We start from the raw sequence: 14,481 nt of genomic DNA, 5'->3' as shown, positions 1-14,481 counted from the left end.
CAAGACTGTAATGACCTCTTACAAACTTGGTTATATAAAGAAAACATATATTGTCAACCAAACCTGTCAAAGCAGGCTCATCAGATAGCAACTTTAGATATAAAACCTGTAGTTGGTGGAAAAAAACCACAAAGCTGTCTTTCTAACAAATGCTGATTAATCAAACACATGTTGTTCCTGTTTAGTAGCCAGGAAAGGATGCTGTCTTGGTATTTTAAAATCTACGTCTCGGGTGGAAATGCCTTCGGCTTCCTTTGGATGGTTGACCTATGAAACATATCAGGTCATGAATGAGGTAACTTACACCAACATTAAACGCTCACAAAGCTGCTAGAAGCCCTCAGCTGAGAGGAGCTTTTAGGCTGTATTTACTCAAGAGGGGTGCATTACATCAGCTCACAAAGTCTGTTTTGCGGAACGGTTGTGTCAGAAGCTCATCCAATCACAGCGAGGGTCACCAGTTTGTTTACCTTGTGGGCGGCTCAGGTAGCCCCTGACCCCGCCCCTTTCTGCAGTGAGAGCCCTGTCCCCCACAGTGGGTGTGTAGAAGACAAGCTCCCCTGCTCCATCCCACACTCTGCCAACCAACCTACTCCAGTGCGCCATGAGGACTCTCCTCACAGCCGCGGTCCTGCTCTGCGCACTCACTGCTGGAGGTAAGTGGGCTCACTCATTCATTCATTCATTTCCCCCACAGCCGTCCAGGAGCTCCAGAGGGACAAGGCAATGATTCAGTGGTGTCTGAGAAGCTCTTGAGGAAGCCAGAAAGGTAGGGCCCTCTCACCGCCTTAAGGAAACGTTTCACCTGCACCTCTCATTTACACCCCACTTCCAAGTGATAGTGAGTCCCACCTTTGACATCCAAAAGGCTCTTTGCAAACATAAAGCCTCAGCCTGTACATTATGTGAGGGAGAGTCTTAACACTTGAGATGTGCTGTGGCTGAGCTCCCACAGAGTCAAACTAATCTAGCTCCTAGAAGTGAGCTGGCTTCAGTGAGGAGTCCCAGCTTACTGTTGTTACTCACATTTCAAGGGGTATGTTGCTTTTGCACCACGCAACGTGGTACAAACGCAACACAACCCTTGATATATATGTGCCCTGACGCTTGACGCCAGGATACCGGCGCTGGAGACCCCCCAGCACTGACTGAGACTTGCATGTCCCTTCCATGTCCAGCGGTGAGGGTCCTTCCAGGATGGCACCTCAGGCTGATCTGAGCCTGGGTCGTGGTGTCCAGTTCACATCCAGTTTCCCGCTTGGAGCAGTTCCCCCTCCATGTGTGCGCCGCAGAGTTTGCCTATCATGCAGGTATTGTAGTTTGTCTTGTTGGTGATTTGTAGGTGGTGGGAGCTCGGATCACCTGTTGAAAGTTAATTGTCAACAAAGCTCAGTGTAGGATCCATTTGGACTCTCTGACTTCTGCTAGGTGACCGGTCATTTATATTGTCCGATCCCCATGGGTAGCATTTGTGGACTGCAGACCAGTTAATCACCCACAGCCCTCTTTTCTCTTCTAGAAATGCAGAATTGGATGCATTAAGCAACAAAATCCGTATTTCCGAGTATTAATCGTGCATTGTGCACCTGTCATATGTTGGCAGGTTTGAGGTGCTGAATTACAGTGGACTGTGCGGGGTTCGAAAGTCAGGGCCAGTTCTAGGGTGGTGCATCACGTGGTACCGCACGAGGCACTGATTTCTGGTGGAGGCACTGTGGGCAACATTTACTTATTTTTGGCATAGGGCAGCGCCGCAAGCCTTCCTGCGCCGCTGCCCTACGTCTAAAGAAAAGGGCAGGAATGCACGGTATCTATGAGATGGCGCAGGAGCAAACATGGCTGTCTAGCAACAACGCAGGCAAGGTTGTTGTTGTGCAGAAATGGACATCTTCCTTCACAAAGAAAACTGTTGCGCCCCCCCTGGGGAGGCACGGGCTTCCAATGAATTCCCAGGTTGACAGCATGCTGTAAATCCGGGAATGTGTCAAACGCCATGGGTGTTATGTGGAAACACCCCTGAAACGTCCATGGTATGCCTCCCTATCTCTGTGTGAGGTAACACAACAACTTACGCTGTGTTCCCTAACATCATATCTACGAGGCCATGAAAAGCCATGCAGTGTGGTTTTCCGTGGCCTCGTAGACATGGCTCTGCAGTGTGCATTGTGCAGTGTGCAGTGTGCAGTGTGCAGTGTGCAGTGAGCGTCATTAAAATCGACTTTCTGGCGGCACACAATGCTTGCAAATAAGCCCCTCTGTTTGCAAATATATTATGGTTTTAAAAGCACCTGCTACTGCTTTCCCTGCCTCCAGCAATTTTCAGGCAACAATAAAAATGTCAAGATAATTCCGGTGATTAATGTTCTTCCTAGAGAGAGATTGGAGTTTTATCTTGTGGAAGTTTTGACTCACCATGAGGTACCGCCGAGGGTTAATATGCCACATGATCGCATCATGCAAACAATGGAAATAGGTCAGAGGGTTACTCCTTTTGTAAGAGAAATCCTTGTGTTACTTGCAGTTTATGAGTTAAAATTCGAATACAGAACAGTGAGCTATTACCTGTTATCAAAGCGCTGCATGCAAACTGCATGGTATAGATGGGAGCGTTATGACTTTTTCCCCCAGTCTTTCATTATCCTAATGTTGGGAAAAGGGTTCATTTGGGTAGTGTCAGCGCCAATAGCTACGAGTAGAATCCGTCGACCACCTCGGAGTTGGTTCGTTGTACAAAGGGTTCCACCTCTTGATCGTTTCCTCTCCGATTGCTATTACAGCACAGGAGCTAGATCGGATCAAGGGAGGGAAGGAAAGGATGGGGACAGCGTGGAGGGAGACCTGTGAAAATAGAAGCACACCATTAAACAACTGTATCTATGCGTAGTCTACCAAGGAAACATTTACATGGGAAAATACCCTGCGGAGGCTTTTAATACCTGTAAAAGAAAATATCACTGGACCTCATTTTAACGTCTTTAAAGGTTTTGTCTTCTCTGGTCGTACTTGGGTTTGTTTGTACCCGTTAACTACAAACACCACAGAGAACAGGTCGTGATATTACCAAAAGAATCAATAGGTATTTGCATGCCAGTCTTTGTAACCTTTTGGAATGAATAAACAAACTCTCATCTATGAACTCCACCGTTTCTCAACACGGCTTCGGCAAATGGTGATAATGCACTCTAGTTGCCGGTTCGAATCCCGGCTTCGGCCATCAGTGCTCCACCCTGTATCGATGTGCTCCAAATTTCCCTCGGCTCACTCTCGGAGCATGGAGGGGTTTAATGCCAGAGCCGTTTACTTCACGGCGTCGCTCTCTCTCTCTCTCTCACACACTCATACAGGATCACCCAGTATACTCCAGAGACCTTAATTTCACTCCACAGGTGTATGCCAATTTGGTCTCCTGCACAATGTACAAGAACGCGTGCACAGTGAGTATGCACTACCAGGATAATGTCTTAGGCGCCGCGGTCCACCCGTACCAAACCCCACACTCGAATAACCTTGAAGACTTCGATGGTGCTTGTGCACCCTTACCCGACCACGTCAGACCACCGTTTAGTTATATCCAGACCGACTGCTCACAGGAACCCATAAGGAATATCCGGCACCTGCTCGGCGTCTGTGTGCTCCTCTCTTCACCGGCGCGCGACGCCGGAAACAGCGTTACGCGCAGGAAATGGCGTCAGCACGCCATAGATGCGCCGCATTGCCCACTGAGAAAGGTAGTTCTTCCCTGCTGGCTTACACCGTACAGGCTGACAACGTTCCTTCGAGGACTCCCGTAACAGGTAGACATCAATTCTTAGTATGATGTTAATTTTTTTTTATTCTGAGTTTTTGCTTCTCCATACCGAGCACTCAAACTATACTGTCTGCCAGTATGGATGACAACTTGTAGTCCTCTCAATCATGTAACATGTCTTATATACTGATTTAAACACAATGGGCCCGATTCACAGATCTAACTTAAGACAAAATCCTAAAGTTACTACCATGTTGGTATTCACAGAAGGCACTTACTCATTTCGGTATTCACAGAAGACACTTACTCATTTCGGTATTCACAGGAGGCACTTACTCATTTCGGTATTCACAGAAGTTAGGACTCCTAAATGCCTTCTGTGAATACCGAAAGTCTTAAAATTAGGATTTTTCTCAGTTTAGTAATAGTATAGTTAGGACTCCTAACTTTAGGACTCCTAAATGTCTTCTGTGAATACCGAAATTCTTAAAATTAGGATTTTTCTCAGTTTAGTAATAGTATAGTTAGGACTCCTAACTTTAGGACTCCTAAACTGAGAAAAATCCTAAATTTAAGACTTTCGGTATTCACAGAAGGCATTTAGGAGTCCTAAAGTTAGGAGTCCTAACTATACTATTACTAAACTGAGAAAAATCCTAATTTTAAGACTTTCGGTATTCACAGAAGGCATTTAGGACTCCTAACTTCTGTGAATACCGAGATGAGTAAGTGCCTTCTGTGAATACCAAAATGGTAGTAAGTTTAGGATTTTTTGTCTTAAGTTAGTTCTGTGAATCGGGCCCATAGGATTCCTTGTCTCTGTGTAGTGTGTGTGTGAAGTAAAGCGCTCTGACACCCTTCACTCCTTCCCTGGTATGAGCGGCGCTATGAAACTAACTAAATGCATCTGAGGTTGATTATGGGGAGTTGACGGGCTCTGTTAAAAGGGTGGTGGTGAGGGAATCCATGGCAGAGGGGGTCACCCGGGGAGTCAACAAAGGGAGCAGGGCTTTGAGCTATGAACCCAAACTCACCCGTCGCCTTAGTGACCAGGAATGATGCCAAAGGGCATGGTCCATGGAGGTGTCCACTGATGTCCTGTTGACGACACTCAGGAAAGGACAGCCCTCCTGGGTCGCCCTTGGACGCCTTCATTTCTTTATCTATGATTTTGTGTCGGATCGTTACAGCGATAAAATGTAATATTTCTACTTTGGAACAAAATAGTTTGTAAATTTCCTTTTTTAAGATATGGTTTATATTACAATAAAAACATTATATACAGAAATCTAGAAAATAAGGACTATTTTTCGTTTCAGTGAATTGCCTACTTTGCGAGAAGTGTTTCTCTGTGGGCACTGCCACCTGCTCCGGTATTTACAGGCTTTGCCCCGCTGACGTCACTCGCTGTGTGCAAGGTCTGGAGAACTCTACAATAAGTAAGTGTCAAGAGCCAGAGTGGGTTTGTGAAATGCAGACGCTGGGGCACCCTTCATGCCATGCGCGGCTCTGACGCAAGCTCCGGTGTGATCTTCAGCACCTCTGCTGCTTATCCCTGTCGCCCTGATGGTGATTGGTTAATGTGCGCGCTGTGGTTGAAATCTCTCTTTTACCACCCACAGCTCTCTCATTACCTCACGGTGAGATATGTACTGCACATGGTAAATCCCTCCTATTCTGAGTTTTCAACAAGGAAAGGAGGCATCCCATCAGTATACCTCAAGAAGCCACCATCAGTATACCTCAAGAAGCCACCATCAGTATACCTCAAGAAGCCACCATCACCGTGATGGCGCCATTCCTAGTGGGTCTTGACATGTGACCTACCTCATTAATATTCATACAAAAGGTCTCCTTGTTACCCACTAGGAATCAATAATTTAAAAATACATATTTCATACATTATGAATCGCAACTACCCATGGGGAAAAAAACATTTGGAAATTATTGTTCGTATTGTCCCTACATCTGGCCCTTTAGAGTCGTTCCTTGCTGCAGCTCTCCCACTCCACCACCGGGACACACACAGCTCTGTCCATGAATCCCATCCCTTCTCTACAGCAGCAGCTCTCCCACTCCCCCACAAGGACACACACAGCTCTGTCCATGAATCTCATCCCTACCCTACAGCAGCAGATCTCCTACTCTACCACCAGAACACACACAGCTCTGTTCATGCATCTCATCCTACCCTACAGCAGCAGCTCTCCTACTCTACCACCAGAACACACACAGCTCTGTCCATGCATTTCATCCCTTCCCTACAGCAGCAGCTCTCCCACTCCCCCACAAGGACACACACAGCTCTGTCCATGAGTCTCATCCCTTCCCTACAGCAGCAGCTCTCCCACTCCCCCACAAGGACACACACAGCTCTGTCCATGAATCTCATCCCTTCCCTACAGCAGATCTCCTACTCCCCCACAAGGACACACACAGCTCTGTCCATGAATCTCATCCCTTCCCTACAGCAGCAGCTCTCCTACTCTACGACCAGAACACACACAGCTCTGTCCATGCATCTCATCCCTTCCCTACAGCAGCAGCTCTCCCACTCCCCCACAAGGACACACACAGCTCTGTCCATGAGTCTCATCCCTTCCCTGCAGCAGCAGCTCTCCTACTCTACCACCAGAACACACACAGCTCTGTCCATGAATCCCCTCCCTTCCCTGCAGCAGCAGCTCTCCCACTCCCCCACAAGGACACACACAGCTCTGTCCATGAATCTCATCCCTTCCCTACAGCAGCAGATCTCCCACTCTACCACCAGAACACACACAGCTCTGTCCATGAATCCCATCCCTTCCCTGCAGCAGCAGCTCTCCCACTCCCCCACAAGGACACACACAGCTCTGTCCATGAATCTCATCCCTTCCCTACAGCAGCAGCAGATCTCCAACTCCCCCACAAGGACACACACAGCTCTGTCCATGAATCTCATCCCTTCCCTACAGCAGCAGATCTCCTACTCTACCACCAGAACACACACACAGCTCTGTCCATGAATCTCATCCCTTCCCGGCAGCAACAGATCTCCAACTCCCCCACAAGGACACACACAGCTCTGTCCATGAATCTCATCCCTTCCCTACAGCAGCAGCTCTCCCACTCCCCGGCAAGGACACACACAGCTCTGTCCATGAATCTCATCCCTTCCCTACAGCAGCAGATCTCCTACTCTACCACCAGAACACACACAGCTCTGTCCATGAATCTCATCCCTTCCCTGCAGCAGCAGATCTCCTACTCTACCACCAGAACACACACAGCTCTGTCCATGAATCTCATCCCTTCCCTACAGCAGCAGCTCTCCCACTCCCCCACAAGGACACACACAGCTCTGTCCATGCATCTCATCCCTTCCCTACAGCAGCAGCTCTCCCACTCCCCCACAAGGACACACACAGCTCTGTCCATGAATCTCATCCCTTCCCTACAGCAGCAGATCTCCTACTCTACCACCAGAACACACACAGCTCTGTCCATGAATCTCATCCCTTCCCTGCAGCAGCAGCTCCCCTACTCTACCACCAGAACACACACAGCTCTGTCCATGAATCTCATCCCTTCCCTGCAGCAGCAGCTCTCCTACTCTACCACCAGAACACACACAGCTCTGTCCATGAATCCCATCCCTTCCCTGCAGCAGCAGCTCTCCCACTCCCCCACAAGGACACACACAGCTCTGTCCATGAATCTCATCCCTTCCCTACAGCAGTAGCTCTCCCACTCCCCCACCAGAACACACACAGCTCTGTCCATGAATCTCATCCCTTCCCTACAGCAGCAGCTCTCCCACTCCCCCACCAGGACACACACAGCTCTGTCCATGAATCTCATCCCTTCCCTACAGCAGCAGCTCTCCTACTCCCCCACAAGGACACACACAGCTCTGTCCATGCATCTCATCCCTTCCCTACAGCAGCAGATCTCCTACTCTACCACCAGAACACAAACAGCTCTGTCCATGAATCTCATCCCTTCCGTAAAGCAGCAGCTCTCCTACTCTACCACCAGAACACACACAGCTCTGTCCATGAGTCTCATCCCTTCCCTACAGCAGCAGCAGATCTCCTACTCTACCACCAGAACACACACAGCTCTGTCCATGAATCTCATCCCTTCCCTACAGCAGCAGATCTCCTACTCTACCACCAGAACACACACAGCTCTGTCCATGAATCTCATCCCTACCCTACAGCAGCAGATCTCCTACTCTACCACCAGAACACACACAGCTCTGTCCATGAATCTCATCCCTTCCCTACAGCAGCAGCTCTCCCACTCCCCCACAAGGACACACACAGCTCCGTCCATGAATCTCATCCCTTCCCTGCAGCAGCAGCTCTCCTACTCTCCCACAAGGACACACACAGCTCTGTCCATGAATCTCATCCCTTCCCTACAGCAGCAGCTCTCCTACTCCCCCACCAGAACACACACAGCTCTGTCCATGAGTCTCATCCCTTCCCTACAGCAGCAGATCTCCTTCTCCCCGACAAGGACACACACAGCTCTGTCCATGAATCTCATCCCTTCCCTTCAGCAGCAGATCTCCTACTCTACCACCAGAACACACACAGCTCTGTCCATGAATCTCATCCCTTCCCTACAGCAGCAGATCTCCTACTCTACCACCACAACACACACAGCTCTGTCCATGAATCTCATCCCTTCCCTGCAGCAGCAGATCTCCTACTCTACCACCAGAACACACACAGCTCTGTCCATGAATCTCATCCCTTCCCTACAGCTGCAGCTCTTCTACTCCACCACCGGGACACACGCAGCTCTGTCCATGAATCCCATCCCTTCCCTGCAGCAGCAGCTCTCCTACTCCCCCACAAGGACACACACAGCTCTGCCCATGAATCTTATCCCTTCCCTGCAGCAGCAGATCTCCTACTCTACCACCAGAACACACACAGCTCTGTCCATGAATCTCATCCCTACCCTACAGCAGCAGCTCTCCTACTCTACCACCAGAACACACACAGCTCTGTCCATGAATCTCATCCCTTCCCTACAGCAGCAGCTCTCCCACTCCCCCACAAGGACACACACAGCTCCGTCCATGAATCTCATCCCTTCCCTGCAGCAGCAGCTCTCCTACTCTCCCACAAGGACACACACAGCTCTGTCCATGAATCTCATCCCTTCCCTACAGCAGCAGCTCTCCTACTCCCCCACCAGAACACACACAGCTCTGTCCATGAGTCTCATCCCTTCCCTACAGCAGCAGATCTCCTTCTCCCCGACAAGGACACACACAGCTCTGTCCATGAATCTCATCCCTTCCCTACAGCAGCAGATCTCCTACTCTACCACCAGAACACACACAGCTCTGTCCATGAATCTCATCCCTTCCCTGCAGCAGCAGATCTCCTACTCTACCACCAGAACACACACAGCTCTGTCCATGAATCTCATCCCTTCCCTACAGCTGCAGCTCTTCTACTCCACCACCGGGACACACGCAGCTCTGTCCATGAATCCCATCCCTTCCCTGCAGCAGCAGCTCTCCTACTCCCCCACAAGGACACACACAGCTCTGCCCATGAATCTTATCCCTTCCCTGCAGCAGCAGATCTCCTACTCTACCACCAGAACACACACAGCTCTGTCCATGAATCTCATCCCTTCCCTGCAGCAGCAGATCTCCTACTCTACCACCGGGACACACACAGCTCTGTCCATGAATCTCATCCCTTCCCTACAGCAGCAGCTCTCCTACTCCCCCACAAGGACACACACAGCTCTGCCCATGAATCCCCTCCCTTCCCTACAGCAGCAGCTCTCCTACTCTACCACCGGGACACACACAGCTCTGTCCATGAATCTCATCCCTTCCCTACAGCAGCAGCTCTCCCACTCCCCGACAAGGACACACACAGCTCTGTCCATGAATCTCATCCCTTCCCTACAGCAGCAGATCTCCCACTCCCCCACAAGGACACACGCAGCTCTGTCCATGAATCCCATCCCTTCCCTGCAGCAGCAGATCTCCTACTCCCCCACAAGGACACACACAGCTCTGTCCATTAATCTCATCCCTTCCCTACAGCAGCAGATCTCCTACTCTACCACCAGAACACACACAGCTCTGTCCATGAATCTCATCCCTTCCCTGCAGCAGCAGATCTCCTACTCTACCACCAGAACACACACAGCTCTGTCCATGAATCTCATCCCTTCCCTGCAGCAGCAGCTCTCCTACCCCCCACAAGGACACACACAGCTCTGTCCATTAATCTCATCCCTTCCCTACAGCAGCAGCTTTCCTACTCCCCCACAAGGACACACACAGCTCTGTCCATGAATCTCATCCCTTCCCTACAGCAGCAGATCTCCTACTCTACCACAAGGACACACACAGCTCTGTCCATGAATCCCATCCCTTCCCTGCAGTAGCAGCTCTCCCACTCCCCCACAAGGACACACACAGCTCTGTCCATGAATCTCATCCCTTCCCTGCAGCAGCAGATCTCCAACTCCCCCACAAGGACACACACAGCTCTGTCCATGAATCTCATCCCTTCCCTACAGCAGCAGCTCTCCCACTCCCCGGCAAGGACACACACAGCTCTGTCCATGAATCTCATCCCTTCCCTACAGCAGCAGATCTCCTACTCTACCACCAGAACACACACAGCTCTGTCCATGATTCTCATCCCTTCCCTGCAGCAGCAGATCTCCTACTCTACCACCAGAACACACACAGCTCTGTCCATGAATCTCATCCCTTCCCTACAGCAGCAGCTCTCCCACTCCCCCACAAGGACACACACAGCTCTGTCCATGAATCCCATCCCTTCCCTGCAGCAGCAGATCTCCTACTCTACCACCAGAACACACACAGCTCTGTCCATTAATCTCATCCCTTCCCTACAGCAGCAGCTCTCCCACTCCCCCACAAGGACACACACAGCTCTGTCCATGCATCTCATCCCTTCCCTACAGCAGCAGCTCTCCCACTCCCCCACAAGGACACACACAGCTCTGTCCATGAATCTCATCCCTTCCCTACAGCAGCAGATCTCCTACTCTACCACCAGAACACACACAGCTCTGTCCATGAATCTCATCCCTTCCCTGCAGCAGCAGCTCCCCTACTCTACCACCAGAACACACACAGCTCTGTCCATGAATCTCATCCCTTCCCTGCAGCAGCAGCTCTCCTACTCTACCACCAGAACACACACAGCTCTGTCCATGAATCCCATCCCTTCCCTGCAGCAGCAGCTCTCCCACTCCCCCACAAGGACACACACAGCTCTGTCCATGAATCTCATCCCTTCCCTACAGCAGTAGCTCTCCCACTCCCCCACCAGAACACACACAGCTCTGTCCATGAATCTCATCCCTTCCCTACAGCAGCAGCTCTCCCACTCCCCCACCAGAACACACACAGCTCTGTCCATGAATCTCATCCCTTCCCTACAGCAGCAGCTCTCCTACTCCCCCACAAGGACACACACAGCTCTGTCCATGCATCTCATCCCTTCCCTACAGCAGCAGATCTCCTACTCTACCACCAGAACACAAACAGCTCTGTCCATGAATCTCATCCCTTCCGTAAAGCAGCAGCTCTCCTACTCTACCACCAGAACACACACAGCTCTGTCCATGAGTCTCATCCCTTCCCTACAGCAGCAGCAGATCTCCTACTCTACCACCAGAACACACACAGCTCTGTCCATGAATCTCATCCCTTCCCTACAGCAGCAGATCTCCTACTCTACCACCAGAACACACACAGCTCTGTCCATGAATCTCATCCCTTCCCTACAGCAGCAGCTCTCCCACTCCCCCACAAGGACACACACAGCTCCGTCCATGAATCTCATCCCTTCCCTGCAGCAGCAGCTCTCCTACTCTCCCACAAGGACACACACAGCTCTGTCCATGAATCTCATCCCTTCCCTACAGCAGCAGCTCTCCTACTCCCCCACCAGAACACACACAGCTCTGTCCATGAGTCTCATCCCTTCCCTACAGCAGCAGATCTCCTTCTCCCCGACAAGGACACACACAGCTCTGTCCATGAATCTCATCCCTTCCCTACAGCAGCAGATCTCCTACTCTACCACCAGAACACACACAGCTCTGTCCATGAATCTCATCCCTTCCCTACAGCAGCAGATCTCCTACTCTACCACCAGAACACACACAGCTCTGTCCATGAATCTCATCCCTTCCCTGCAGCAGCAGATCTCCTACTCTACCACCAGAACACACACAGCTCTGTCCATGAATCTCATCCCTTCCCTACAGCTGCAGCTCTTCTACTCCACCACCGGGACACACGCAGCTCTGTCCATGAATCCCATCCCTTCCCTGCAGCAGCAGCTCTCCTACTCCCCCACAAGGACACACACAGCTCTGCCCATGAATCTTATCCCTTCCCTGCAGCAGCAGATCTCCTACTCTACCACCAGAACACACACAGCTCTGTCCATGAATCTCATCCCTTCCCTGCAGCAGCAGATCTCCTACTCTACCACCGGGACACACACAGCTCTGTCCATGAATCTCATCCCTTCCCTACAGCAGCAGCTCTCCTACTCCCCCACAAGGACACACACAGCTCTGCCCATGAATCCCCTCCCTTCCCTACAGCAGCAGCTCTCCTACTCTACCACCGGGACACACACAGCTCTGTCCATGAATCTCATCCCTTCCCTACAGCAGCAGCTCTCCCACTCCCGACAAGGACACACACAGCTCTGTCCATGAATCTCATCCCTTCCCTACAGCAGCAGCTCTCCCACTCCCCGGCAAGGACACACACAGCTCTGTCCATGAATCTCATCCCTTCCGTACAGCAGCAGATCTCCTACTCTACCACCAGAACACACACAGCTCTGTCCATGAATCTCATCCCTTCCCTGCAGCAGCAGCTCTCCTACTCTACCACCAGAACACACACAGCTCTGTCCATGAATCCCATCCCTTCCCTGCAGCAGCAGATCTCCTACTCCCCCACAAGGACACACACAGCTCTGTCCATGAATCTCATCCCTTCCCTACAGCAGCAGCTCTCCCACTCCCCCACAAGGACACACGCAGCTCTGTCCATGAATCCCATCCCTTCCCTGCAGCAGCAGATCTCCTACTCCCCCACAAGGACACACACAGCTCTGTCCATTAATCTCATCCCTTCCCTACAGCAGCAGATCTCCTACTCTACCACCAGAACACACACAGCTCTGTCCATGAATCTCATCCCTTCCCTGCAGCAGCAGCTCTCCTACCCCCCACAAGGACACACACAGCTCTGTCCATGAATCTCATCCCTTCCCTGCAGCAGCAGCTCTCCTACTCTACCACCAGAACACACACAGCTCTGTCCATGAATCTCATCCCTTCCTTACAGCAGCAGCTCTCCTACTCTACCACCAGAACACACACAGCTCTGTCCATGAATCCCATCCCTTCCCTGCAGCAGCAGCTCTCCTACTCTACCACCAGAACACACACAGCTCTGTCCATGAATCTCATCCCTTCCTTACAGCAGCAGCTCTCCTACTCTACCACCAGAACACACACAGCTCTGTCCATGAATCCCATCCCTTCCCTGCAGCAGCAGCTCTCCTACTCTACCACCAGAACACACACAGCTCTGTCCATGAATCTCATCCCTTCCTTACAGCAGCAGCTCTCCTACTCTACCACCAGAACACACACAGCTCTGTCCATGAATCCCATCCCTTCCCTGCAGCAGCAGCTCTCCTACTCTACCACCAGAACACACACAGCTCTGTCCATGAATCTCATCCCTTCCTTACAGCAGCAGCTCTCCCACTCCCCCACAAGGACACACACAGCTCTGTCCATGAATCTCATCCCTTCCCTACAGCAGCAGCTCTCCTACTCCCCCACAAGGACACACACAGCTCTGTCCATGCATCTCATCCCTTCCCTGCAGCAGCAGCTCTCCTACTCTACCACCGGGACACACGCAGCTCTGTCCATGAATCTCATCCCTTCCCTACAGCACCAGATCTCCTACTCTACCCCCAGAACACACACAGCTCTGTCCATGAATCCCATCCCTTCCCTGCAGCAGCAGATCTCCTACTCTACCACCAGAACACACACAGCTCTGTCCATGAATCTTATCCCTTCCCTACAGCAGCAGCTCTGCCACTCCCCCACAAGGACACACACAGCTCTGTCCATGAATCTCATCCCTTCCCTACAGCACCAGATCTCCTACTCCCCCACAAGGACACACACAGCTCTGTCCATGAATCTCATCCCTTCCCTACAGCAGCAGATCTCCTACTCTACCACCAGAACACACACAGCTCTGTCCATGAATCCCATCCCTTCCCTACAGCAGCAGATCTCCCACTCCCCCACAAGGACACACACAGCTCTGTCCATGAATCTCATCCCTTCCCTACAGCAGCAGATCTCCTACTCTACCACCAGAACACACACAGCTCTGTCCATGAATCTCATCCCTTCCCTGCAGCACCAGATCTCATACTCTACCACCGGGACACACGCAGCTCTGTCCATGAATCTCATCCCTTCCCTACAGCACCAGATCTCCTACTCTACCACCAGAACACACACAGCTCTGTCCATGAATCCCATTCCTTCCCTGCAGCAGCAGATCTCCTACTCTACCACCAGAACACACACAGCTCTGTCCATGAATCTCATCCCTTCCCTGCAGCAGCAGCTCTCCTACTCTACCACCAGAACACACACAGCTCTGT

General features: G+C 51.2%; 1 protein-coding gene across 1 annotated transcript in view; it reads left to right on the top strand.

Annotated features, from left to right (window-relative positions):
* The first annotated feature begins 555 nt into the window (after positions 1-555).
* The window catches only part of LOC146769596 (phospholipase A2 inhibitor and Ly6/PLAUR domain-containing protein-like), a 142,639-nt gene continuing 128,713 nt past the window's right edge, over positions 556-14,481 (top strand). The window contains exons 1-2 of the mRNA XM_085640489.1: positions 556-656; positions 5,068-5,187. Of these exons, the coding sequence (XP_085496615.1) occupies positions 605-656; positions 5,068-5,187 (172 nt within the window). The 5' untranslated portion in view covers positions 556-604. The remainder of the gene's footprint in view (positions 657-5,067; positions 5,188-14,481) is intronic.

Source organism: Triturus cristatus, unplaced genomic scaffold (genome assembly GCF_964204655.1).
Source record: "Triturus cristatus unplaced genomic scaffold, aTriCri1.1 SCAFFOLD_291, whole genome shotgun sequence".
Taxonomy (NCBI): domain Eukaryota; kingdom Metazoa; phylum Chordata; class Amphibia; order Caudata; family Salamandridae; genus Triturus; species Triturus cristatus.
This window is presented reverse-complemented; position numbering and strand designations above follow the sequence as displayed.